Below are 24,978 nucleotides of genomic sequence, written 5' to 3' on the forward strand. Positions count from 1 at the left end.
TTAATGCATAATAGTTAGGGTTTAGAGAGTAACATATCGTAGCAAACATCTTGGTCGAAATCAACATCAGGGGGTCGAATATCCCACATTTCCATGATTGCTCAATAAATCGATACACTAGATCGCATGTGTGTTCTTCAAATCGTGGTGTTGTTCTTGAATTCTTCAATCGACAACAACTCTAGGGTTGAATTCGACGAATTCAAGAACAATTCCACGATTTGAAGAACACACATGTGATTTAGTGCATCGATTTCTTGACAAAACATGGAAATGCGGGATATTCGACCTCCTGATGTTGATTTCGACCTAGATGTTTGCTACAACATGTTAATCTCTAAACCCTAACTATTATGCATTAATCAAAGAAACGATTTTAGTTTTTTCAGTATAGTTCGGTTTTAGGGAATTACCCTGACCATTTTACCAATGAATTCCATCATGGACTGAAGTAGCAAAAAAAAAAAAACTTAATTAAATTAAACATAAAATTGACAAAATTTCAAACTTTGGACTGAAGTAGCAAAAGTATCAAACCACATGAACGAAAATGACCATTAACTAAAAATAAACAGGAGAAAGACAAAAACACCCCTTAAACTAACGGCATAGTTGGATGTCGTTAGACAGGGGGCGTAATTGGCTAATGTTTAAAACTCTATGGACTAAATTGACAAAATTTTAAACTTTGGACTGACGTGGCGAAAATAGCAAACCACAAGGACGAAAATGGTCATTAACTCTAAGTGTTATAGTTGATTCTTAAGACATCAAATTGTACTACTAAAAAATTTAGTATATAATGTACTGGAAAAAATATACTTATTTTCATGTGCGAGTACTTAATCATGATACTTATAGTTAAAATTTAGAAGGAATGCATGCATCTTAGGAGTTATTTTGATTATTTTCTAGATATTAGATTAGTTTTAGGGGAAACTAAATCTAGAATAACTCTATTTGATAGCATGAATTTATTAATTATCATAAGAGACATTATGTTTGACTCATCTCATTTATCATGCTCTAGGTTTCTTCTTTATTACTATTATTAGAAGGAGCAATATGATGGTCATGTCTTGACGGATATTAAAAAAATGAGAAGAGCTAAAAATTAACGAAACTTTTTTTTATGAAGCAAAACATATTGGGTTCGAGATTAGAGTGGATGATTTGAATGAGAGTAATTTCTAAGAAGAAAATTATAGTGAATAATGTAATGGATATTAAAGTAAGACAGATTAAATTTTATGATCATTAGATTAGTGAAGAATCATTAATGTGAGGATCATTATATTTTATTAAAGATGTGATATGTTTATTATTAACATCAAACTAATAGACTATATTAATTAAAAGTTCTACTTAAATAAAAAAATAAATCACCTTTGGGCAGAATTAAATTTTATTTAAGTATATGTGCAAAACAATTGTAACACATCACCTTTGAGCATTTAATTATACACGAGTTAGTTTTTACTTGATTTAAATATAACACGTCACATTTGGGCAAAAGCGATACATTTAAATCATGTTAGGCTAAACTAACACGGCTTGTATTAAGACTTGAATGATATGTTGGATGTAATGCATCACCTTTGGGCAGAAGTTTACATCAACAATTTATTCAAGTTTAAGCCTTTCTATGTTCTGTAAAATCTATTCATATTATTAAAGCAACATAATTTTTCCACACGTCATTCAATTAGACCATTCACATATGCTCCAAGTATACAAGTTTCCATTTTTACAATTTTACCTTCATAAATGATAAAATGAAAAATATATTGTTTGTGGGAATTGAACTCACTACCTTGCTTTTAAAATTTTTATGGCTTGTCAACTCAACTAAAATGAATTGATGTTAGTTTTCTCTTTTTCTTAATCGGTATAGATTCACAATATTCCATTTTATTACTTTTGAAATACAAATACAAATTTTTCTTACTAATCTCTGTATTTTATGAGATTATTTATATTTTATAAATTCATAAGACATTTTAATATGTATATTATTAACTTTTTTTATTTTAATTTTTAACCACCCGTGTATCACACGGGCTCTATCATAGTTAATTAATATATATTTATATTTTAAGTGTCTTACAAAATGTTAATTAATTAATAGCAAACCAACTATTACCGCGGTTAACACTTGAGATCTCGAAAATTATGAGTTCTCGGTTAACACTTGAGTTTTCATTTTTTTTATTAGGTTTTCGGTTTTTAATGAGATTTCGGTTTTAGGAGATCTTGGTTTGACCAAGATTTCGGTGGGCACTCAAATCCAAATTATTTTGGGTAATAATAATATTTTGGTTCAAATTCTTAGAGATTAATTTTATCTTCAAGATTTGTTTAATTTTGAAATTTATATTCTCAATAATTATTCAAAATTTAAAAATCTTTGAAGATTTGTTTAATTAATTATTTTAGGAAAAACACAATCATAATCTGAATTTTAACAAAAACATGTGAAATTTTCGAAAAACCCATGATGATCACGAAGAACACCACTGAAAAAACATAAAGTTTTTAACAGGTTTTTTATGTGAAATTGGTTATAAGATTTTTAAACAGTTTATATACAACCAGATTTCAATAAGTTCCAAATTTAATGATAATAAAAGGCAGAATTAGGGTTTATCAGATTTTAGTTCATGTCTTCAGCTTTAAATCCAAACATAAAGAACTGATTAATCAACATCGCTCTGATACCACATGTTGATCAGTTCTTCACGTTGGTAATGGAAAACATGAATATTATGAAAAACCTATAACTAAAACATACCTGTTACAGCAGAGAGAGAAGCCACGACTGATGAGAATGATCCAGACGACATGATTGTCAGCTTGGTCGAGTTCCCCTTTAGGATGTATATTAGTGATGTGGATTAGGGTTCTTGAGAAATCGAAAATATGGAGAGAAAAGGAGTCACGAAATTCTTATGTTAGGTTTAAGGTTTTTCATCTGATGTTAATAAGTTTATCCATATATTTATATACACCCAAGGGGAAACCCTTAATTAGCAAGAAAGGGTAATATGGTTCATCAACAATTACCTAGCTAATATAATAATAAGGTATAATTTAATTATTTTGATCTATTATTATATAAATAATAATGATGACCATATATAAATATACATATCCATATATTTATTCTTACAGTATAACTTTGTGTAATTGTAAAGCATCAATACAGGTTCAATATAAACGAACAAGAAAATAAATTATCATGAAAATGACTTGCTTAAGCTTTTTCCAGACATCAAGATGTGTAAAGTAAAGACCAAAATCAAAGTGATTACTTTGTTCCTCAAGCTTAAGCTTTACCGCGGATCTGGGACAATCGCAAACGACAAGACCTTTCTATCAAATGGGAAGCGAAAGTTTTTCTCCCAACTTAACATGTCATATTGCCATTTATAGATTTTCACCAAATTTGTGAAGTTTGATTGCCATCTAAGCAAGCTTGTCGAGTTCACTGGCAAGAGTAGCGAGCTATCTAGAACTCTAGCGGTACAAAACTTTTAAAAATAAGAGTAGTTGTACTTATGCATGTATGTAAATAAATTTAGTTTGTTTTCTCAATCTTACAAAGAGACCTAGGATAAGGTCGATGGAGGAAGATGAGCGGTATCAAGAACGAATTGAGCAACAAACGCGAGTTTCTGGAAGACAACGAGCTGTTACAAATGCATTCATAACACATTCACGAAGATTGATTTGAAGAACTCCAAAAAGTTGTCAGAACTTGCATGAGTTCATTTATAGTTAGGAGTAACGGTACAAGAACTTATTAAAAAAAAAGTCTAATAATCCAAATAATTGTTGGTATGCGTTTAATACTTATTGCTAATTATATGTCTAACTTCAATACAAGAAGATGAATGGGTGATTTGTTATAGAGAAACTCGTTCAAGGTTAGGGGAACAAAGAATTGTACTCACGGTCGCTGGTTCTGAGTCGGTTACACCCTAGTTATAGAGATGTACATAAACCGGCTTGGGACTGGTTCACTACAAACCGACCCGAACCGGTTTGACAACAAAAGCGGTTTCACTCAAACCGACCCAGCCCACTGATTTGACCGGTTCCCCCTTTTGAACTACTAAAATGGTTTTAAAACCAACCCGGTTTGAGGAAAAACCGGTTCAAAACCAAACCGAATCGACCTGGACCCGTTCGACCTGTTCTTGCTCCTAAATCAGTTTGAGTCAAACCTGTTTGCGCCATGATTTGACCAAAGCGGTTCAGTTTGGAAAAAAAAAAAGCCAGTTTTGAAAACCTCTACCGGATGGGTTTTGTGCCCAAGCCTAGGCCCAATCCATCTACTAGACCTAAGAAAACAAAATGCTAAACTTGTTATTATTTGGCGCAAGTTCGAAACTGAGCATCGTCTGCCATCGTACCAGGTTTCGGCTTCAACTCTTTCTTGTCCTTTCTTCATTGCCGCTTCAGTCCTCTTTAATTGGGTGTTTGAATATCATACTTTGATGTTTTTCTGTGTCCCTTGCTAGTTCTAGTATCTGAGATTGATGATAATTTCTGCTCGATCTTGTTCACTAGTTTCTAATTAATTCTTAACTCGGTTAAAAAAAACAGCACGGTGGATGTCGGTTATGTTCACTAGGGTAACGGCAATAGACCAAAAAATAAATTAGTAAACGCCTAGAATAGTATTGACAATCGTGTAACTTATGATAAAAAAACATATATAAAATGAAGTGTAGCCGGTTGTTAAAACCAGTGCGGTGTGGCTGCGCGTTGATGCAAATTTGGTTGGTATTGGGTTAAGGCACCGGGATTAAACAAAAAAATAAATCTGTCCACGCCAAAATACAAAGAATAACATATTTATAAAAAAACCCGTGTGCGTTACTGTGTCGAACTGACGCGAATACGGATAGTTTGACGGTACCGGCACTAAATCGTAAACATAAGTTAGTAAGCCTAAAAACATATTTTTTAAAAGAAAATAACATATTTTTATTAAAAAAAGGCATATTTATAACAAAACAAAAAGAAAACTGAATGACGCGGCAAATCACAGCCAGCCACGTGGTCCAATCAATCTTTGATAGAGCTTTCGTGGCACCTGCATCTCAACTTAAACTGTTATATAATTTGCCAGGTTTACTATAAACCAACTTACTGCAGACTAGCAATGGTTGAGAAGGAAACTAGTGATGATGGAATGAATATAGATGATCTTCACAGCAATCAAAAAGATATTAATGCAACAGAGGATGAAAACATGGGGTGCTCTCAAGAGAATCAAACAGAAGACAGTAATTCTGAGGAAGAAGAAGAATATGATGCTGCTTCTGATGATGATGAAGACGAAGACGAAGACGAAGAAGATAATGATGCATACACATTAAGAGTTGAAGGAGATATAAATCCATTGGCTCTAATAGAGGTTGATTCTAATGGAGTTCATCTTTTATCAGCATTTTGAAGGCATGAGATACGAAGATTTGGCTAAGAAAAAGCGTAAAGCAATCCTCGATTACAATGAAGGGTAATTATTAGCATTGCTATTATCATCAGCATTTTCTTGTTCACAATTTCTTTTTCTTTTAATCTAACTTTAAAGTTTGAGTCAGAATGCCACCAGAAAAGAAGTCGAGAACAGAAGATATCCATCGAGCAACATTTGATAAGATGCAAGAGGAAATGACACGTGGAACGAGAAGAAAGTCGAAGAAGGTATCACATTGTTTCCTATTATCTTTTTATCTGTTTTAGTCAACCTTTTGACTGATATAATTTATGGCAGAATAAGAAAAGAGGCAGGAGAAAAGGATCAAAGAGTAAAATTAGCCCCGAGATTACACGAAAATTAGGTGATGCTACACTATACTATGCACATGGCCAATATGAAAAGGTACTAGTTAATTGCTATGATATGTTTGATCTTTAATGCATTCATAATGTTTATTGTTTTGAACTTTAGGCCATACCTTTATTGAACGAAATCATTCGGATTTCACCAAATCTGCCTGAGGCTTACCATACACTTGGCATTACATACAATGCTATGAGAGATAAAAAGAAAGCTTTAGGGTGTTATATGGCTGCTGCACATGTGGCTCCTAAGGATGTATCTCTCTGGAAGCTTCTTGTTACATGGTCTTTGTAAGTTTTCCTTTTTTAAATAATAGCTTACTTATTGCAAGATAATAAATTATTAGTGAATTATGTGTCATCATTTATTTATATGCGGTGCAGGGAACAAGGAAATCGTGATCAAGCCGGTCATTGTTTTAATCGAGCAATAAAAGCAGATCCTGAAGATATGGAAGTCAGATATAATCAGGCCTTATTCTTTCTTGACCTTGGAGAACATCAAATGGCTGCTGAATCATATTACCGAATCTGGAGAAGTCGTCCTAAGAATCTTGAAGCACTCAAGAAAGCAGCAAGGGTTTGGGACCACCATTCTATAATTTTGTTTTATAGAGCTAATTGTGTACCAAAATGATTTTTTTAAACTTTTTGGTTATTTCTAGTTGTACCAAAAATGTGGTCAGCAAGAGCACGGTATCAACATCCTTGAAGATTATTTGGAAAAGACCCCAAAAGATGCTGATGTGGGTGTGATTGACTTATTGGCTTCGTTTCTTATGTCTGAAAGTGCACATGAAAAAGCTCTTCAACATATCCAGTCTGCTGTTAAAGAATTACCTGTTGAATTGTTAGTAAAAGCGGGAATATGTCATATTCATCTTGGAAATTTGGAAAAAGCCGAGGTTTTTTATAACGTTTTTACACGATTCCTTATTTATATCCCTTCTTTTTCTACATTGTTATTTGAAGCTAACATTTTTTTCTATTTTGAAATGACATGTAGGATTGTTTCGGTGTGCTCACACAAAAGAATGTAGATGATTGTGGTAACTTAGTTAATAAAGTTGCAGACTCGTTTATGAGTGTTAAGAATCATGAAGTTGCGTTGAAGTACTACCTGATGTTAGAAGGGAATTCTGGTGGCGACAAAGTAAGTACATAGCTCGTTTAACATAATGAAGTATTTTCTATTGCATTTAATTGTTCACATTTTTTTCTATTAATTCTCTAAAGGGCCTTCTAAATTTGAATATCGGGCGTTGTTACTATTTCTTACATGCAAGAACACAAGCAATTGACTACATGTACAAAGGTATGGTGCAAATTTAATTTCATCTATATGTATATGAACTTGAGCCTCTCTCTTTAAACTGATTTTAGTTGCATTAAAATTAAATTTATTAGCCACAAAGTCAATTTTTTTTTTGACAGCCTTACAGGAACTTGACTATGACATTGATGCTAGGTTAGATCTAGTGTCATATCTTTTAGAAGAAAATAAAGAAGATGAAGCCATCGCTCTACTTTTGCCTCCTCTTGATTCAGGTTTACCAGATTTTGCATTTAAGAATTATTTTTAAAATTTTTTTAACAGCTTGTTACTAGTCACAGAAGTTTATGATTTGTTCTTATCTTGTTAACTTTAACATTTTCAGAATCTAGAGTTGATCTACCCTCTGATAAGGGAAAACTATGGTGGATTGATGGAAGAATAAAGTTAAAGCTATGTAACATTTATAAATCCCAAGGTGTTACCGAGGCCTTTGTTGAGACAATATTTCCATTAGTTCGTGAAACATTGTCTCTTGAAACTACTCAGCGAAAAAAGGTTATTGTGCATATTTCTCTTCAAGAAAAAAGGTTTTGTCATTCATATTAAATTTTTATATGTTATTTGTCTTTGTTCAAGGCTAAAACAAAGAAAAGGTTAACAAGCAGTGAGCATCAAAAGAGACTTCAAGTGCTGGATGAAACTCAACGTGACAACTTATTTCAAGGATTCCGTCCCGTTGTTTCATCTTCAGATCTGTAAGTGTTCCTTGTATGTTTTTATTTATATATTTAAATTTGGGACATAAAATAAGGTAACATGATATAAATTACATGTGAAACACAATACCAGTACATATACTTTTTGCCTACTAAAAATAAGTTCATGAATTTAATGGTCAACAGGGCTAAAGCTGCACGAGCAAAGAAGGCGCTTCAGCAAAAAGAAGCAAAAAGAAAAGAAAAACAAGCTGCAGCATTGGCTGCTGGAATTTAGTTGCAAAGTGATGAATCGGATGATGAATCTTCGGTAAGTATAAATAAGTATATGCTTAGCATCGTAGTTGACCAGCTTTTCGTTTACTTAATTAAGTTGTTTCACATGAAAGGCATACAGAGAACCTCCCCTGCCTAATCTCCTAAAGGATGAGGATCAACTTACACTTATCGTAGATGTGAGTAATACTTATTTTATTTGCATGTGAAATTTTATCTTTTTTAAATGTGTTTTCTCAATTAATGTGTCATTTTCAGTTATGCAAAGGATTAGTATCGTTGAAAAAATATTCAGAAGCACTTGAAATTATCACACCGAGTCTCAAATTGACAAAATCCATTCTATCAACCGAGAAGCAAGAGGAGCTTCGAGTGCTTGGAGCAAGTAAGTCTCCAAGATCACAGAACAAAATGTCATAAATTTATTTTTTCAAAATTTATGAATATAATTGAATTTCTGTACAGAGATGGCATATAATATTGACGGTCCCACAAACAGATGGGATTGTGCTCGATACATCGTTAAACAAAATCCCTACAGCTTCGCAGCATGGAATTGCTACTATAAAATTATGTTAAGGTACATACTCTGTTTATTTTGTCACCCAACATTTTACATCTGTACGTTATTGTTGAAAATTTTAAACATTTGTTAGATCGAGGGTGGATAAGCATAAAAATTTCTTGCATGATAAGATTTTGAAACACGAAGATTGTGTCCCGGTTCTTTTAATTAAAGGCCATCAATGGACAATGGGTAGCCGGCATCAAGCAGCAGCGAGCTATTACTTGAAAGCCTATAAGTTAATGCCTGAAAACGCTTTGGTCAATCTATGTGTTGGTATAATTTTCTCTCAGCCAATTTTTTCCATATTATAAGTAGTTAATATTTGCTAATTTCTTTCTTTTTTTAAAAAAAAATTTAGGGACGGCCCTAATCAATCTAGCTCTTGGACTTCGACTTCATAACAAGCATCAATGTGTTTTGCAAGGTTTAGCTTTTCTCTACAACAATCTTCGTCTTTCAGAAAACAGCCAGGTTAATAAATTGTTTTTTACATTTTATTTTATAATTCAGAAAACAGCCAGGTGAATTAATGCTTATGCTACAGGAAGCTTTATACAACCTGGCCTGAGCCCATCATCATGTCGGTTTAGTTTCGGTTGCAGCTGCATATTATGAAAAAGTGCTTGCGGTTCATCAAAAAGATCACTCGATACGAAAGCTGCCAAATGACGGTCCAGAAACTACTAATGAGCTGAAACCTGGATATTGTGACCTTAAAAGAGAAGCGGCTTATAATTTACACCTAATTTATAGAAGTAGTGGATCTGTAGATCTTGCAAGACAGGTACTTAAAGATTATTGCAGTATTAAATAACATTATTAGCAATAATAATATTATGACTTTTGGAATGATTGAGTTGCTTCTCATGAAATCAAAAACAAAAGAGTACAAACGAGTTTACAGGGTTGGGGCCCGCTCGATATTTCCTGATATCACGGTTAACAGATTGTTTCCAAAGGGATCGCTTAAGTGAGAGGCGAGATTCTCGACCGGACCCTGTCCAGTCACGTATGCCTGGATGAAAAATGCAAACATGGAGAACATTGCTAGTCTGCCATTTTTGATCTCCTTAACTTTCAATAGAGCAAACTGGTCTGGGTCGTTAGCCAAACCCAACGGGTCAAACGGTCCGCCCGGGTGCAGCTTGTCTTCCAAATCCTGCATATATAAAACTAGTTAGTTAAACCGGTCCAATGCTGCATTAGGTGTTAGATTCAATGCATTTACATTATTACATACCAAGCCGTTGATGATTCTGTAGTATTCTGCACCACCAACAAGAACGACCTCAGCCACGACGGCTAGGACCAGATTAATGGGGATGTTCTTCCGGAAGTAGTTCAATGTGTTGCCATCGAGTAGTAGGGCCCCGGTCTGCAAATATCCAAATGAATTTATAAGATTTGAACCATAAAGTTTTGAGCTTTATTTTGATTCATGTGATCCAAACCTTGAACCAGACTGCTTCAGGGCCACAGTTAGCGCCGCATTTGTTAAAGGCTTCAGGAATAATGCAACCTGCTGCACCCAACATCGCCCATCGTGCATGAATCAGCTCGTAGGCTTGGTATCTGCGTACCAAATAAAACCAATTGATTACAACCGAGTTATATGGACCATCAGAATCAATTTACTCATGAGTTGAATGTAAACTTACTTGGCAAAGTTTTCTGGTTTCTTGCCAAGTCCGAAAGGATCATAACCGTAACTACATATATAATAATAATGCAAATCATATGTCAATTTAAGTTTAACTATATGTCGTGTATATAACTAACTATATGTATGCTGTTTTTATTTACTCTCCTGCGACTTCTCCGTTGAGGTACTCTGGGATCTCCGATCGGTCCAAAAGACCTTCGGGCAAGAAGATTCTCCTCTCAGGACCTGTAAAACAATTGCAGATTGTTAAACACAAGTTAAGCTAACGAACTGAAGCATTTAAGATGGCTTTATGAACTGTAAACTAGTAGTTGTAATATTATACTCACAGTACCACTTGGCTAGCTCATCCGAAGCCGGGGTAACGGCTGCTGGTTTAGCCTTGGGTGCTGCAGCCTTCTTCTTTTGGAAAAGAGCCACTGTCTTAAATGTGACAAGACTGGAAGCCGAAGGAGCCGCCCTGGTGGCACCGGATAAGTTGAGTTTGTTTCCAAGCATTTCGGACACGCCGAGGGAGGCTGCCGCTAAAGAAGCCATTTTTTGAGTGAATGTGTCGCTAATAGGTAGATGGTTTGTTATGTAATTGTAATGTATGATGTGTGATGAGGTTGAGAAAGAAGGGTGTGCTAAATGGAAGCATTGATGGATGTGGGTTGCCATGTGGGATGGGTGTGATTGGTGGCAGGAGGGAGATGGAATCTGATGCAGCTATCCTATTGGATAATAAGTCTGACATGGTGAATTATGATGTTTGTATTTGTGGGAATCACACCCTGCTAGCTGTAGTTGAAGTTGTGGAACAAGTCCGGATAACTTGACATCTCACCACCTCAAAGTAGTAAATGATACAAAACATTTAATCTTTTTTTATAATAACTGAACTCCTAATAACATAATTGTTTTATTCAGTCTATTAATCAACCCTCATAATCCTATTAATTTGATTGCCTTGAGTCCTATATAACCATGTGGATATTCAGGGACTATAGGCATGTACACCATGGCTACATGTTCGTATGTAAGGTCTATATGGCCATCTACCAAATCGATATGTACGTCAATATGCTAGATGGCCTGATGTGATAAGGGAAGAGATACATTAAGCAAACACCCCTAGGAAAGGTTGTATGTAATACCATCACCATTCATAAATGATCTAGGCTTAAAAGGAGAAGCCTGTAATGGTTTAAGACAGTCAAATATTCAATAGTATTACATGTTTTTCTTAAGGAGTCGAGGTTCTCTTTTATATTTCTCGGCTTGGATTATATATCCATATAATCCAATGAGGTTCGCTCTCGGCCATTCCACACACTACCTAGCATGTTTCTGTTTTACATCAATTTGATGTCCTAAATTATTTAAGCTTAATTACGTGCTCAAAAATATGATTGGCGTGCATGTTTGGTATGGTGTTTCTGCTTCTTAACTTTTGGTTTCTTCAGTAAACATGAATGATAACATCGTGAAATTAGATACATTTTATTGAACATCTTCACAGCACTTTTAAGTGAAAACTTATGGTGGTTAACAAATCAAAGTTCATGTCTATGTAAGCAAGCAAATCATAAAGTCAAAAAGGCTAGAGAATAACAATGATTTTCTTTCTAAAATATAGAATCTACTACTTCAACAATTATTGTTACAGCCCTCTGTTCACAGAACAACTGATCAATAACAAATATATATAAAATACAAGATAACCCAATGTTCATCATTTAGATATATTGTTTACAGGGTTGGGGCGCGCTCAATATTTCCAGAAATCACAGTTAGCAAGTTGTTTCCAAAGGGGTCGCTCAAGTGAGATGCAAGGTTTTCTACCGGGCCCTGTCCAGTCACGTATGCTTGGATGAAGAACGCAAACATGGAGAACATTGCTAGTCTACCGTTCTTGATCTCCTTAACCTTCAACAGTGCAAACTGGTCTGGATCGTTAGCCAAGCCCAATGGGTCGAACGGACCACCAGGGTGCAGCTTGTCCTCCAAATCCTGCACGCATAAAACTAGTTACTTAAACCAGTTCAATGTGTCATTAGGTATCACGTTCGATGCAAACGTGGAGAACATTACGTACCAAACCGTTGATGATTCTGTAGTATTCGGCACCACCAACAAGAACAACCTCAGTGACGACTGCCAGGACAAGGTTAATGGGGATGTTCTTTCCAAAGTAGTTCAATGTGTTGCCATCGAGTAGTAGAGCTCCGGTCTGCAAATACCCGAATGAATTTATAAGATTTGGACCATAAAGTTTTGGGCTTTATTTAGTTAGAGCATTATTTATATGTTACAAACCTTGAACCATACGGCTTCAGGGCCACAGTTAGCACCGTATTTGTTAAAGGCCTCAGGAATAATGCAGCCGGCTGCACCCAACATAGCCCATCGTGCGTGAATCAGCTCGTAGGCTTGGTATCTGTGCGTCATACAAATTTTGTAAGTAACTCAACTATTGCTCTTTAATCTCAAATTAGTTGATTAATTACATAAACATCGGTGTGTTTTCGAAAGATAATAAGCCATGAAGGATATGTGTAAGATGTAATTTGTCATGGTATATTGGAATTCAATGAATGATACCTTTTAAGTTGTATTAAACTGATTATGTTGTTTATCATTATTTACTTTGTTTTCTTTAAACCGACCCGTTCTAGATCCGGCACTGATAATCATTATGGGTCATTGGGGTTGACTTGGTCAACTGTATGTGTATGTGTATGTGTATGTGTATGTGTATGTGTATGTGTATGTGTATGTGTATGTGTATGTGTATGTGTATGTGTATGTGTATGTGTATGTGTATGTGTATGTGTATGTGTAAGTGTGTTTTCTTGAGTTGGAAATGAACTTACTTAGCGAAGTTTTCGGGTTTCTTTCCAAGACCAAAAGGGTCATAACCATAACTGTATTAAAAAAAAGTAAAAACAATGAAAATGGTCAGTTTACTTGACTATTGTGTGTAGATGCACGCATAGTTTGCATATCTTTGACTTACTCTCCGGCAACTTCTCCGTTAAGGTACTCTGGGATCTCCGATCGGTCCAAAAGACCTTCTGGCAAGAAGATTCTTCTCTCGGGACCTGAAAACGAGTGCAAATTGCTTTTAATCAAGGCCCAAGTTTGTATTGTGGCCCGGGGTGGCCTGTTTTTTGCTCTCTGTAAATTTAAGTGTTTTTGTCTAAAAATTTTGAGCCCGGCCACCCCGGTTTATGAAAATTTTCTATGCATATTAAGTCTAGCCACTTGGCGTTTCCGTCCAAACTTGGCGACTGGTAAATAAAAAAGATGGTTGTAAAACTTAGTGGTATTTAAAAGATTGTTGTTTAAATATTGACCTCATGACTCGGTTTATCTCTATATATTGAATGAAATACAAACAATATTATATCATCTTACATGGTATCAGACTAGTGGTGAGGGTGATAATAATATTAATACTTACCGTACCACTTGGCGAGCTCATCGGAAGCCGGAACCGCAACGGGTTTAGCCTTGGGTGGAGGGGCCTTCTTCTTTTGGAAAAGAGCAACTGTCTTAGAAGTTGCCGGACTAGAAACTGTCCTGGAAGCAGCTGTGGAGATGTTGAGTTTGCTGCCAAGCATTTCGGACACTCCAAGGGATGTTGAAGCTGCTGCTAAAGAGGCCATTGTTTCTTTCGGGTGATGATGGATGAGAAGTGAGAAGCAGAGGTTGAAGCTAAATGGAGGGTCTGGTGGATGTGGACTTGCCACCTAGGATGGCTGTGATTGGCGAGAAGAGGGAGATGAAATCTGATTCTGTTATCACATAGGATTATGATTTCATGACGTGGAGGATCGTGATTCTTGTGTGTCGGCCCACACTGGGTTGTGGATCACATTCGTGGATTATGATATTTATATTTGTGTGTAACAAAATAAGTTTTTTTATAAGTTTTTTATTAGTATAATATACGGTTATCCATTAACCATTAACTAAATTTACTAATATACCAAAAAGTACTCAATTGTAAATAGATTTTACTTAAATATAAGGTGTTAGTACTTTTAAAATAGTTAGTACTTTCTAATATGATGTAATGGTAAGAAAAATGAGTTTATTAATAGAGATCAGAGTTTGATTTTCACTGACAATACTTTAGGGAGGACGCGGGTGGCTCAATGAAAGAAGACCGGGATCTTTGTAATCTCCGGTTTGATCCTGATGGCGTCCAGGTTTTAGCACCAGTTGGCCTTCAGACGGGTGGGTTTTTCCCAGAACGGGTGATAACTTTGAGGCACTAAGGGCTCTGTATGGCTGGGTTAGACCAGTTGGCGGTGGCCTTTTGCCATTGTATCACCGCGTACGAAGTATTTAGACAATTCTCTGTTTACTATTGAATATGGTCAATAGAAAGCGTTCTTGCAAAATCCGAGACTGTCCTGAGGGCACTCAACATATAGCAGTTACGATTGAACGAAAGCTACAACTAGCGTGTAGTTGTTGTTAAGGACATAGTTACAATCAACGCAAGTTACCAGTGATGCTAAAGATACATTAAGTTCATATTGATTGACATTTCCACTTATATTCAACATACTTCTTATATTAGTTGTCACTAATGAAAAAGTTTCCACTGGCACGTCACTTTCAAGGCTTTTAATAGAATGTTATATGAGATAACGTCATCGATTATCACTAGAGATTGTCATGTGTATTTTGACAATATAGCTTGTAGATAGTGTGTAATTAGAGGTGCAATTGGGAGAGAATTCTCCACTTATACAACGTGAGTGTACTAAGATTATATCAGAAAATATCAATCTTAACTTGTAATTTACTTCATTGATTTAATTGATGAATGAGAATGAATTAAACTTCGTGAAAACCATCGTGTTCTTAGTCTATTTTCAAAATGACCATATAACCTTAACCATAATCTGCTATTGTTCTTCCGTTTCAATATCATTTGATATCATTCCAAACAACTATGGCTATATGTTAGTGTTCAAATCAAACTTTATCGATCCTAACATCTACGCGTTTAATTAAATAAGATTTTTACATATTTCCCCTTTCTAGCCTTTGAAATTACATATTTCCCTAAAATACAAGTTTTTAATGCAAAATATACAATGCTCTTTAAGCATGGTTTAGAGAAATATGTAATTTCAAAATTTAGGAAGGGGAATATAGATATATTCAAACCATTAATCTAGCAAATTACACCATAGTTTTATCAAAATTACACTCATATTAACATACGCTAAAACAACTCATTATAACTTCATCAAAATTACACTCATTTTTAACATATGCTAAAACTACTTATCCTATTTTCACCAGTCATATTTGTTCTATACTCATTAAAAACATATACGTGTATAACAAACTTGTATAGCTTAACACTATGTAACCTAAGTATTGTATCCAACCAAAGGAAGGAAGCATAATGATAAGATTTCAGTGGCTAGAATTAGCAAACAAAAGATATATTGGTGCACAAATTTAAAAATCCTATTGACAATTGTTCATTGTTTGTTTCAAAACAACATGTCGTGCCTCACTTTCCATAGTACCATTCAATCACCCAAATTAGTCTCTATTCCCGGTTATAACAACTCTAATCCCGCAACCAAACACTCCTTATCTTTACCTTCTGCTTCTTCTTCTTTCTGTAAATCCACAACTAAGGTTTGGGTTTATTATAACACTCGCCGGTTACAGGGAATCATCAAAGCTTCTTCAGAAACAATGACCACTACAGAGAAATTGGGAATCAAGATCGTCAAAAACCCTCCGGAATCAAACCTCACAGATCTTGGCCCAAGTAATTACTCTTTTACTTCACTTTCTTTCTTGATTTCACTTGCAATTGGAAACCCGGAATCGAAACTGACCCGAAACCGGAACCGGTTAATAACCATAGGTTACCCTAGCATAGGTTAATGAGGTCAGTTGCAATAAGGTTAATTTCAATAGGTTTATCGATCAAAATCAGGTGGTAACCGAAATTTAGAGGTGTAAACAAGCCAAGCCGAGCCCGAGCTCATATAGGCTCGTTTTGACTTACAAGGGCTCGAGCTCGGGTCGTTTCGAGTTTCTTTTTTGAAGCTCGAGCTTGGCTTGTAAGTTGTTTTTCAAGCTCGAGCTTGGCTCGGTTTATTTTTATTAGTTAATTTATATATGTTTTAATTATTTTTATGTATTTTGAGAAATACCTTAAACGAGCCTAAGCTCGGATCGAGCTTGGCTGTGCAGTGTGAAATTCATACACAAAAGTCCAAAATTGGTTGAGCTTAAAAATACACAACGCTCATTATGGTTCAACGAGCCTAAATGAGCTTCCCATACAAGGCTCGAGCTCCAGCTCGATAACTAAACAAGCTTTTTATCGATCCGAGCTCGAGTTATTCGTGAGTGGCTTGGCTCGTTTGCACCCTAGGCAAAATTAGTTATTGAGATTAACCGGTTTTTGACCATTCGACCAAAAACTAATTCGGTTAATAACTGATAGTTGCTAAACTGGTTGACTAGTATTTGCACCAATTGTCGTTTTCTGTTTGAAATTTGAAACCCTAGAACTCGAATTTGAACAGATTTGTTAAGGAAGACTGATATCGAAAGCGTGTGTGTGTATAATAGGTGCGGATGTGATCCGAGCAAATTTCCATGGACGTATTCAGCGAAAGAGACATGCTACCTTCTGAAAGGAAAGGCGAAGGTTTACCCCGAAGGCTCCGATGAGGCTGTGGAGATCGGCGCTGGTGACTTGGTGGTGTTCCCTAAGGGTATGAGTTGCACTTGGGATGTTTCAGAAACCGTCGACAAGCATTACAAGTTCGAGTGATCAGTCGGGTTCAGCTTTTTATGTGTTAAAACTGTTCGCTGAACTCGTTTAATCTTTGATTTAGTGTTGAATCTGGTTTCTAATATTATATGATCGGTATACCTAATCACTTTGGATGTTATCTTGCTAAATGGTCAAACTAATAATAATACTGTTGTGTCATGTGTGAAGTCTCTCTGAAAGCAACCTTTCTATCCCTTGGGATGGAGGTACGGTTTGCCTATATCCCACCCTTTCCGAACCTTGCTAACAATTTTGCTATTGATGGGATTTATACTAGGTATTGTTGTTGTTGTTGTGTCATGTGTGAAGTTAGTTGCCTGTCTTTAGTTTTTCCAGTGTACATAATTGTCGTCCAAGGTAATCATATAAATAGGAAAACATTTGTTCCACGAGAATCAAACCCATCAACTCTATACATTTATTGTCGTCTATATAACCTAGATTTAATTGTCATTTGATTTAACCTTAAGCTGTAATAGGGGTGAGCAGAAATCCGAAAAAACCGAACTGAAGTATTAACCGACGGTTAATTTTTTGTTTTTTTGAAAACCGAATTTTCGATTTAGGTTCGGTTTTTCATTTTAAAAAAACCGAAAAACCAAACTGAACCGATTAATGGTGATAAAGATAATGAAGACTAAGATTAAACTTTGAAGATGAGCAAGATGATGAATGAAGATTCGGAAGCATTTTAAAAAGCCGAAAAAAACCGAACCGAACCAATTAATTAAGAAGCCTGTTTCTACATTGGAGATAGCCTAAAAATAAAAAATAAAATAAAATAAAATCTACTCCTTCCTTCTAGGGGTGTTCTTCGGGTTTGTTTTTCGGGTTTCAGGTTTCAGGTTTTTCGGATCGGGTTTTAAAGTTTTAAATCTTAACCCGAAACCCAACCCAAATCTCTCACAGGTTTTTCGGGTTCGGGTAATGCGGGTTCGGGTTTTTTCGGGTTGGGCTAATCGGGATTTGAGTATCCTAGAAAATAATACAAAAAAATTTAAAAAACTTCAATCATAAAATTAAAACAACATATTCTTATTTGCTCGTCGCAAGTAATTAAATAATAAATCAACATAACTTGATAAAGTCATAAAACAACTCAAAAGAAAAGTAAAACCAAGTAACTAACTCGAACCATAATTGTCTTCAATCAGACGTGATTTGGTTGTTTAATTGCGGTTGCTATTAGTAATAAACAGAAAACATAAATTAACAATGAACAATCGATCCATAATAATTGGAATGAGAATAGTCGATTAGGTTCAAATTCTGATAACTTTAGTAACTAAGACTCATCCTATTATACCTAAAAATATAGTTAATTTCAAAACAAAAAGTTTATTCGAGTTTTTCAGGTTGACCCAAAATTTATAAATCAAACCCGAAAACCAACCCGCATTACTTCGGTTCAGGTTCGGGTTAGTCTTTTCTCGGGTTCGGGTTTTTCGGGTCGGGTTAGTTCGGGTTTTTCGGGTCGGGTTAGTTCGGGTTCGGGTGGAGGTTTTTTCGGGTTGGGTTTCGGGTAAAAATGTCAGCCCTACTTCCTTCACGTAATATTTTCCTATTTCTAACCTTATAATCTTATACCCGGTCATAGAGTTAGGTTATAACAGGAAATATAGTTTTTGTAGTAATGATAAGAAGTAATCTTATCCATTGATTTTGAATATGGAGGGTTGAGATTAGTTTAAGGGGAAATTCAGTGTGAAAGAAGGGAGGGGGGGGGGGTGGACATAAAAGGAATAACACATTTGTTGTCTTTCTCTCTCCACATGCAAAGCACATGCCAAATTCCTTCGTCATTTTAAAACGTCCATAACTTTTCTTTACTACGTTTTTATTGAAAAACAAATTCACCATAATAACGAGTGTCTTTTTAACTTTAATATGAGTACCATATTGTAACATAAAAATTAAAAAAAAAAATTAGTGGGTTTTTACAAATTGTGTTATACAATAGTATTTTTCATTGTGTTTTTTACATTGTCATACAATTGTGTTTTTTATTGTTTTTATCATAGTGTTTTTTTTTTCATAGTGTTTTTTTCCATTGTGTTTTTTCGGACTATTCCGGCGAGGTGGTGGCGGTGGGTGACGGGTGTGGTGGCGGTGGACGGTGGAGTGGTGGTGGATGTAGGAGATGAGTGAAGATGTAATTGGGTTTTCTGTAAGTGGGTTTTTGAAATTAATGTAAGTGGGTTTTGAGATTAAAGTAAGTGGGTTTTGATATAAAAATGTTAAGACAAAAATACCCTCCTTTCTAGCCTTCTTAGGAAAATCAAACTTCTAATTTGAACCTAACCCCCGGTAATATACATAATTACTAATTACCAACATTCATTAAAATGGATGTCTAAAAAAAGAAAGTTGGTGTGTTGCAAGTTGCAACCACATTGACGCATTCTCCTTTTAGGTGGGGGATTTGGATCCTAAAATTCACAAATTTTTAATTAAAGAGATTAAAAATAAGAACAGCAACAATTAATAATTATGAAAAGTAAAAAGTGAATAAACTTTGTTTGTAAGATAGAACAACCGTTGGTTGGATGTTTTTAGGATAATGTTGTTCCACAAAGCCAATCTGTTTGAACTTTAAACGGATATATAATAATAATCTTGTTTTATACCAATCCATTAAAAGTTATACTAAAATTCTATCGGTAATATATAAATGTATTTAAAATCTCATGTTCCCATAATTACAACCATAAAGCAAATATAGAGAAATGAATAAATAAATAAAGCATAAATAAAGAGTCAAATTTACGTTTCAATAATCATTCCGAAAATCCTTCAACAAACATGATTTCTCCATCTCACCCACATATATTCCCATTAAAACTCTAATTTCTCTCACTTCTTGTATATATATAATTATACACATTCAACATCACCATATTCATAATATTATTATTCATTCATCCTCCCATTGTGAAAAATGGCAGCTTCTTCAACCATAGTATGTTTTGGAGAGATGTTGATCGATTTCGTGCCCGACACCGCCAGGGTCTCCTTGGCTGAGTCTCAAGGATTCCTCAAAGCCCCGGGTGGTGCACCCGCTAACGTTGCGTGTTCCATAGCTAAACTCGGTGGATCGGCTGCCTTCATTGGCAAGGTAACGAGAGAGTTGATTATATATAGATGGTACATTATTTTTCTTGAATTTTATTTTCGTAATGATTTGTTATAGATCTTACGTTGAATTATTTTGATTTATTTTATGTTTAATCATTAATGTATGTGCATTGTGAATGTGGTCATTTAAATGAATCATAGTTGTTCTTGGATAATGTTTGTTATTTATTTATTTAATGGTTCGATTGTTTTATGGAATGATTATTCTTTTTTATCTTATGATTTGTTTTATCTAGTGTTGGTATTTATCTTTTATGCGTAATATACTGACCAAATTTATATATAAAAAATCCATAAAAAAAGGTATTCTTAGATCGAACCCTATAATTGTTAATAGACATTTAGGTCCTTTTCTAAGGAATTGGATTTTAAATCCCATGAATTGATATGTTCGTTTCATTAAATGAAAGAATGAGAATAGAAACTAAATCCCATCAAATCCCACATTTCATGGGATTTTAAAATCCCACCTATTTTAAAGGATTGTTATGGATTTTTTTATTAACAATAAACCCCCCCCCCCCAAAAAAAAAAATTCAAAAAAATTAATAAAAAATTCATAACTTAAAATACAAATAAAAAACGAAAAACGTAAAAAAAAAAAAAACTAAAACGTTTCCGCCTTTGCCCTTGTTCTTAAAAAAAACACAACCCCGAGAAATGAACCGAAACTGAAAGTCAACGAAAACGAAACACAAGCCAAAACTGAACCGAATTGATGGAAACTGAAAAAATCGATCAAAACGAAACAAAAAAACTGCACCGAATTGATGGAAACCAAAAAAATCGATCAAAACAAAACAAAAAACTGAAACCGAACAGAAATGAAACTAAAAAAACCGAACACAACGAAACAAAAGGCCAAAAACGAATCCATAACCAACCAAAAACAAACAAAAGAAACCGAAACCCGACCCGTCCAGTGCTCCGAAACCGACCAAAAAGAAACAAAGGAAACCGAAACTCAACCCGTCCAGTGCTCCGAAACCGACCAAAAAGAAACAAAGGAAACCAAAACCCAACCCGTCCAGTGTGAAAACTCGTGTCAGCTCGAAACCAATTCCAATTCTAATACATATTAACCAACTAAACACCTGATATGGATTCTCGAATATTCCATTCCAGTTCCAATTCTAAATCCTTTAAACAAAGTCTGTGAAACGAACGCGCCCTTACGGATCTATGTAATCTAGGGGTGTGCGTAGTACGGTTCGGTGTGGTTTTGGGCTAAAATCAAACCGAAAACCAAAATTTCGGTTTTTGGACTTTTGAAACCGTTTGGTTTGTTTTGGTTTCGATTCCGTTTCGGTTTTTCCGGTTTTGCCATTTGAGCTTGAAAATTTTAAGCCAAAAGAAAAGCTGGCCGAAAATAATGAATTTAGGTATAAATAAGTTTGATAATTGTTAACTAATAAAATATTATACATTTGGCCAAAAGTATATGAGTTACATAGTTATTAGTTACTTATAAATTACTTAAAATAAAAAATAAATAAAAATCTAGAAAATCGGTTCGGTTTTTTCGGTTTTTATTACATGAACCAAACCACTAGTACGGTTTTTACAAAAACATAAACCAAACCGTTGATTTTTATTTCCATTCTGTTTTTTTCAGTTTTGGATTTTTCGGTTTTGAATCTGTTTTTTCGATTTTTACGCACCCCTAATGTTTTCCTAGATGATTTATTCATCTTTTTATGGTTGTCGATCTAGTTTTACACCTAACAAAAACTTTTAAATTTTAGCATACAAATAAAAGATTTTTTCTTCTAAATTTGGCATTTTAATCAATTAATTAATTAATTTTATATCAAATTCCTAGCTTCATTGATGCATCTATGTTATATACAACATAAACTTATATTGTTCAATTTATGATTTATGTTCTAGTTGATTGATGTGAGTAGGTAGGGAAAGATGAATTCGGGTACATGTTGGCTGACATTCTAAAGAAGAACGGAGTGAATGCCGAAGGCGTGTTATTCGATGAGCATGCTAGGACGGCTCTAGCATTCGTGACACTGAAGAAAGATGGTGAAAGAGAATTTATGTTTTATAGGAATCCGAGTGCTGACATGCTTCTAAAAGAGTCTGAGCTCAATATGGACTTGATCAAGAAAGCCAAGATCTTTCACTATGGCTCAATCAGTCTCATCACTGAGCCATGTAGATCTGCTCACATGGCCGCCATGAAGGCCGCCAAGCAAGCTGGGGTCTTGCTATCTTATGACCCCAACGTTCGCCTTCCATTATGGCCTTCAGCAGAGGCCGCCAGGCAAGGCATCAAGAGCATTTGGAACGAAGCTGATTTCATCAAGGTATTGTATGCTAGCTGTTAAATATTACAATTTTGATGGGTTATTTTTTTTCAATGTGAAAAGGCAAAAATGCCCTTTTCATATAGGTGAGCGATGATGAGGTGGAATTCTTGACACAAAAGAGTCCTGATAATGAGGATGCGGTCAAGTCATTGTGGCATGATGGTTTGAAGCTTATGGTTGTTACCGATGGTGAGAAGGGTTGTCGTTATTACACAAAGGTATTGCTACCTTTTGATTTATAATATTTCACACGTAAATGACATTATATCTCAAATGTATGATGGAAACTTATCTTGATGAGTGTAGAACTTTAAGGGAAAGGTGCCCGGTTACTCAGTGAAGGCCATTGACACAACCGGAGCCGGAGACTCTTTTGTTGGCTCGCTGTTGGTTTCCATGTCGAAAGACTCTTCTATTTTTACGGTAAGCCTTCTTGTTACTTATATCCAAACATTTAAGACGCCGAAAGGTTCTTGTTTTTAATAATTTTTATTGTAAATATAGGATGAAGCGAAGTTAAAGCAGGCACTAGCCTTTTCTAATGCGTGTGGAGCTATATGCACAACAAAGAAAGGAGCCATCCCGGCACTACCATCTGTATGTGACGCCCAATCTCTCATGTCTGGTTCCAAGTAGATCGAAAATAGATCCATGGGTCATCTTTTGTTTTTGCGAGAATTTTGAAGCCAATTGTTTTATAAACATGTTTGAAACTTGTTTTTGCTTGGACGATTCAAACCGTAAAATAAGGATATCTTGATCACCTTGATTTTGATCAAAGATGTTTTTTGTGTTTGGATGTGTAATTGCTGGTGGCATATCAAAATGAGATTTGACAACAAAAATTTTAAAGATAGTTAAGACTTAAGAGCTAAGAATGAGCATTAAATCATCCCCTCACGGCCCACCCTGGCCCCAAAACCATCGGAACAAAACTGATACAACACCAATACACGTTTGCATAACTGAGTTGACTCTACCGAGTTTGAGTTTTCAGCTAGGTAGAGGAATTCAAGCATGAATCGAGTTGGCTTGTAGCACAAATTGGCATCGGTTCGTAAACAACACTAGTTTGTTACAAATGTACAATAGAAAAACGTACAAGTTAAACTAGACCAAAATCCTTCATTTGAAAAGCAGACAAAAATGCTGCATTTCACCCACTTTGTTTTAAAAAAATAAGGTTACGAGTCTTAAAAATGTTAAAACAAATAACAAAAAAAAGGTTAACTTTAGGTACGAGTCTTGGAATGTTACATGTTCCTCGCATTTGTCACAAAAACTCGTTTCATAAGGAGTAACCCGTGACAACTTTTACATGGGCGAGGCTTCTCAAGGGCCACCGGTGGCCCCGGCCCCTTCCGTTTTTTGCTCAGTAGTGTCAATCTACCCGTTTCTGGCCGAAAATTTTTATATGTAGTATAATTTTACCCGTTTTTGGCCTAAAATTTGAGCCCGGCCCCTTGCGCTTATGAAAAATTTTATACGTATTTTCATCCACTTCGACGTCTTCGTCCAAGCTTCGCCACTCCAAGCTTCGCCACTGGACTTGTAACAACAGAACCCATTTTGATCCGTTACTCAACCTGTCCATCTTGTCACCCATACATTAAATGAAAAAAAAATCTGTAAATTTCATACCTTTAGTTTTCTAAGCATCATCTTTGCAAGATAACTTTCTAATACATAGTTCTCCCGGGGCATCTTTCCATCAGGGTCAACTCCGAGAAAGCCAAAAAATTTTGGGGTTAAAGGTGAAAATTTTTTGGGCCTTAAATAAAATGAGTATTTTAGTGAGTTTAAACAATTTAATTTTTATATTGGCTTACTTGGTTATAATTTGGGTTGGGTAAAAAAATTTTGTATAAAAATAGGATTAATCATGTCTCAAATAAGACTAGAACTCATAACCTTTAGGTTGGGAGTAATACCCCTTTACCACTAAACCAAACTAGTGGGTTTGTAATTGAGTTTAAACACTAAATATGCATATTGTTTTAATAAAATACATATAATTTTAAAAATAATAATAATAATTTCAGGCCAATCGGGGTGTCGGGCCTGTGGCCGTCGACCACCCCGCCACCCCTTAGGGCCGGCCCTGCTTTCAATCACATATCAAACCGACTCCTCATCTATAACGTATCCAACCTTATTTTTAGACTCGAGCTCTGGCCATATTCATTTAATCCCAACTTGCTTTATCGAGTTGATCTCGAGTAGCTCACTGGCGGCTTAACTCATTGAGGAGTTATTAATCAAATTTGTTAACCCTGGGGGGGTGTAAACTAAAACATCATGTCACTAATTGGTACCAAAAAACCGTTGAAAAACTAAAGCCAAAAAGTAACGGAAA

At 35.2% G+C, this 24,978-nt stretch overlaps 3 protein-coding genes, 1 long non-coding RNA gene and 1 pseudogene across 5 annotated transcripts; 3 read left to right on the forward strand and 2 right to left on the reverse strand.

Annotated features, from left to right (window-relative positions):
• Positions 1-5,170: 5,170 nt before the first annotated feature.
• On the forward strand, positions 5,171-9,565 carry LOC143631754 (uncharacterized; annotated as a pseudogene). Its single transcript, XR_013153427.1, has 19 exons — positions 5,171-5,294; positions 5,467-5,527; positions 5,613-5,715; positions 5,786-5,893; positions 5,963-6,144; positions 6,238-6,433; positions 6,519-6,758; positions 6,860-7,006; positions 7,090-7,168; positions 7,288-7,401; positions 7,512-7,684; positions 7,766-7,884; positions 8,032-8,155; positions 8,235-8,300; positions 8,380-8,506; positions 8,587-8,701; positions 8,778-8,962; positions 9,048-9,160; positions 9,234-9,565. The product of XR_013153427.1 is annotated as an uncharacterized LOC143631754 (transcript).
• LOC143631763 (chlorophyll a-b binding protein CP26, chloroplastic-like) lies at positions 9,565-10,889 on the reverse strand. Its single transcript, XM_077100416.1, has 6 exons — positions 10,682-10,889; positions 10,493-10,577; positions 10,348-10,398; positions 10,141-10,261; positions 9,930-10,064; positions 9,565-9,848 (listed from the first exon to the last, which is right to left on the reverse strand). Exons 1-6 carry the CDS (start codon positions 10,887-10,889, stop codon positions 9,588-9,590), a joined length of 861 nt encoding a protein of 286 aa, XP_076956531.1. The 3' UTR covers positions 9,565-9,587.
• A 1,188-nt stretch (positions 10,890-12,077) lies between these two features.
• LOC143631743 (chlorophyll a-b binding protein CP26, chloroplastic-like) lies at positions 12,078-14,005 on the reverse strand. Its single transcript, XM_077100403.1, has 6 exons — positions 13,798-14,005; positions 13,351-13,435; positions 13,208-13,258; positions 12,651-12,771; positions 12,430-12,564; positions 12,078-12,344 (listed from the first exon to the last, which is right to left on the reverse strand). Exons 1-6 carry the CDS (start codon positions 14,000-14,002, stop codon positions 12,084-12,086), a joined length of 858 nt encoding a protein of 285 aa, XP_076956518.1. The 5' UTR covers positions 14,003-14,005; the 3' UTR covers positions 12,078-12,083.
• A 2,012-nt stretch (positions 14,006-16,017) lies between these two features.
• Positions 16,018-17,272, forward strand: LOC143631744 (uncharacterized). Its single transcript, XR_013153423.1, has 2 exons — positions 16,018-16,143; positions 16,959-17,272. It is a non-coding gene; the product is annotated as an uncharacterized LOC143631744 (long non-coding RNA).
• A 2,799-nt stretch (positions 17,273-20,071) lies between these two features.
• On the forward strand, positions 20,072-23,476 carry LOC143631765 (putative fructokinase-5). The gene is made up of 5 exons (XM_077100417.1): positions 20,072-20,281; positions 22,209-22,619; positions 22,706-22,840; positions 22,929-23,045; positions 23,127-23,476. Exons 1-5 carry the CDS (start codon positions 20,105-20,107, stop codon positions 23,256-23,258), a joined length of 972 nt encoding a protein of 323 aa, XP_076956532.1. The 5' UTR covers positions 20,072-20,104; the 3' UTR covers positions 23,259-23,476.
• The last annotated feature ends 1,502 nt before the right edge of the window (positions 23,477-24,978 follow it).

This window comes from Bidens hawaiensis, unplaced genomic scaffold (genome assembly GCF_021521415.1).
Source record: "Bidens hawaiensis isolate Kalapana, Puna unplaced genomic scaffold, B.hawaiensis_p1.1 tig00006251_1, whole genome shotgun sequence".
Classification (NCBI taxonomy): Eukaryota; Viridiplantae; Streptophyta; class Magnoliopsida; order Asterales; family Asteraceae; genus Bidens; species Bidens hawaiensis.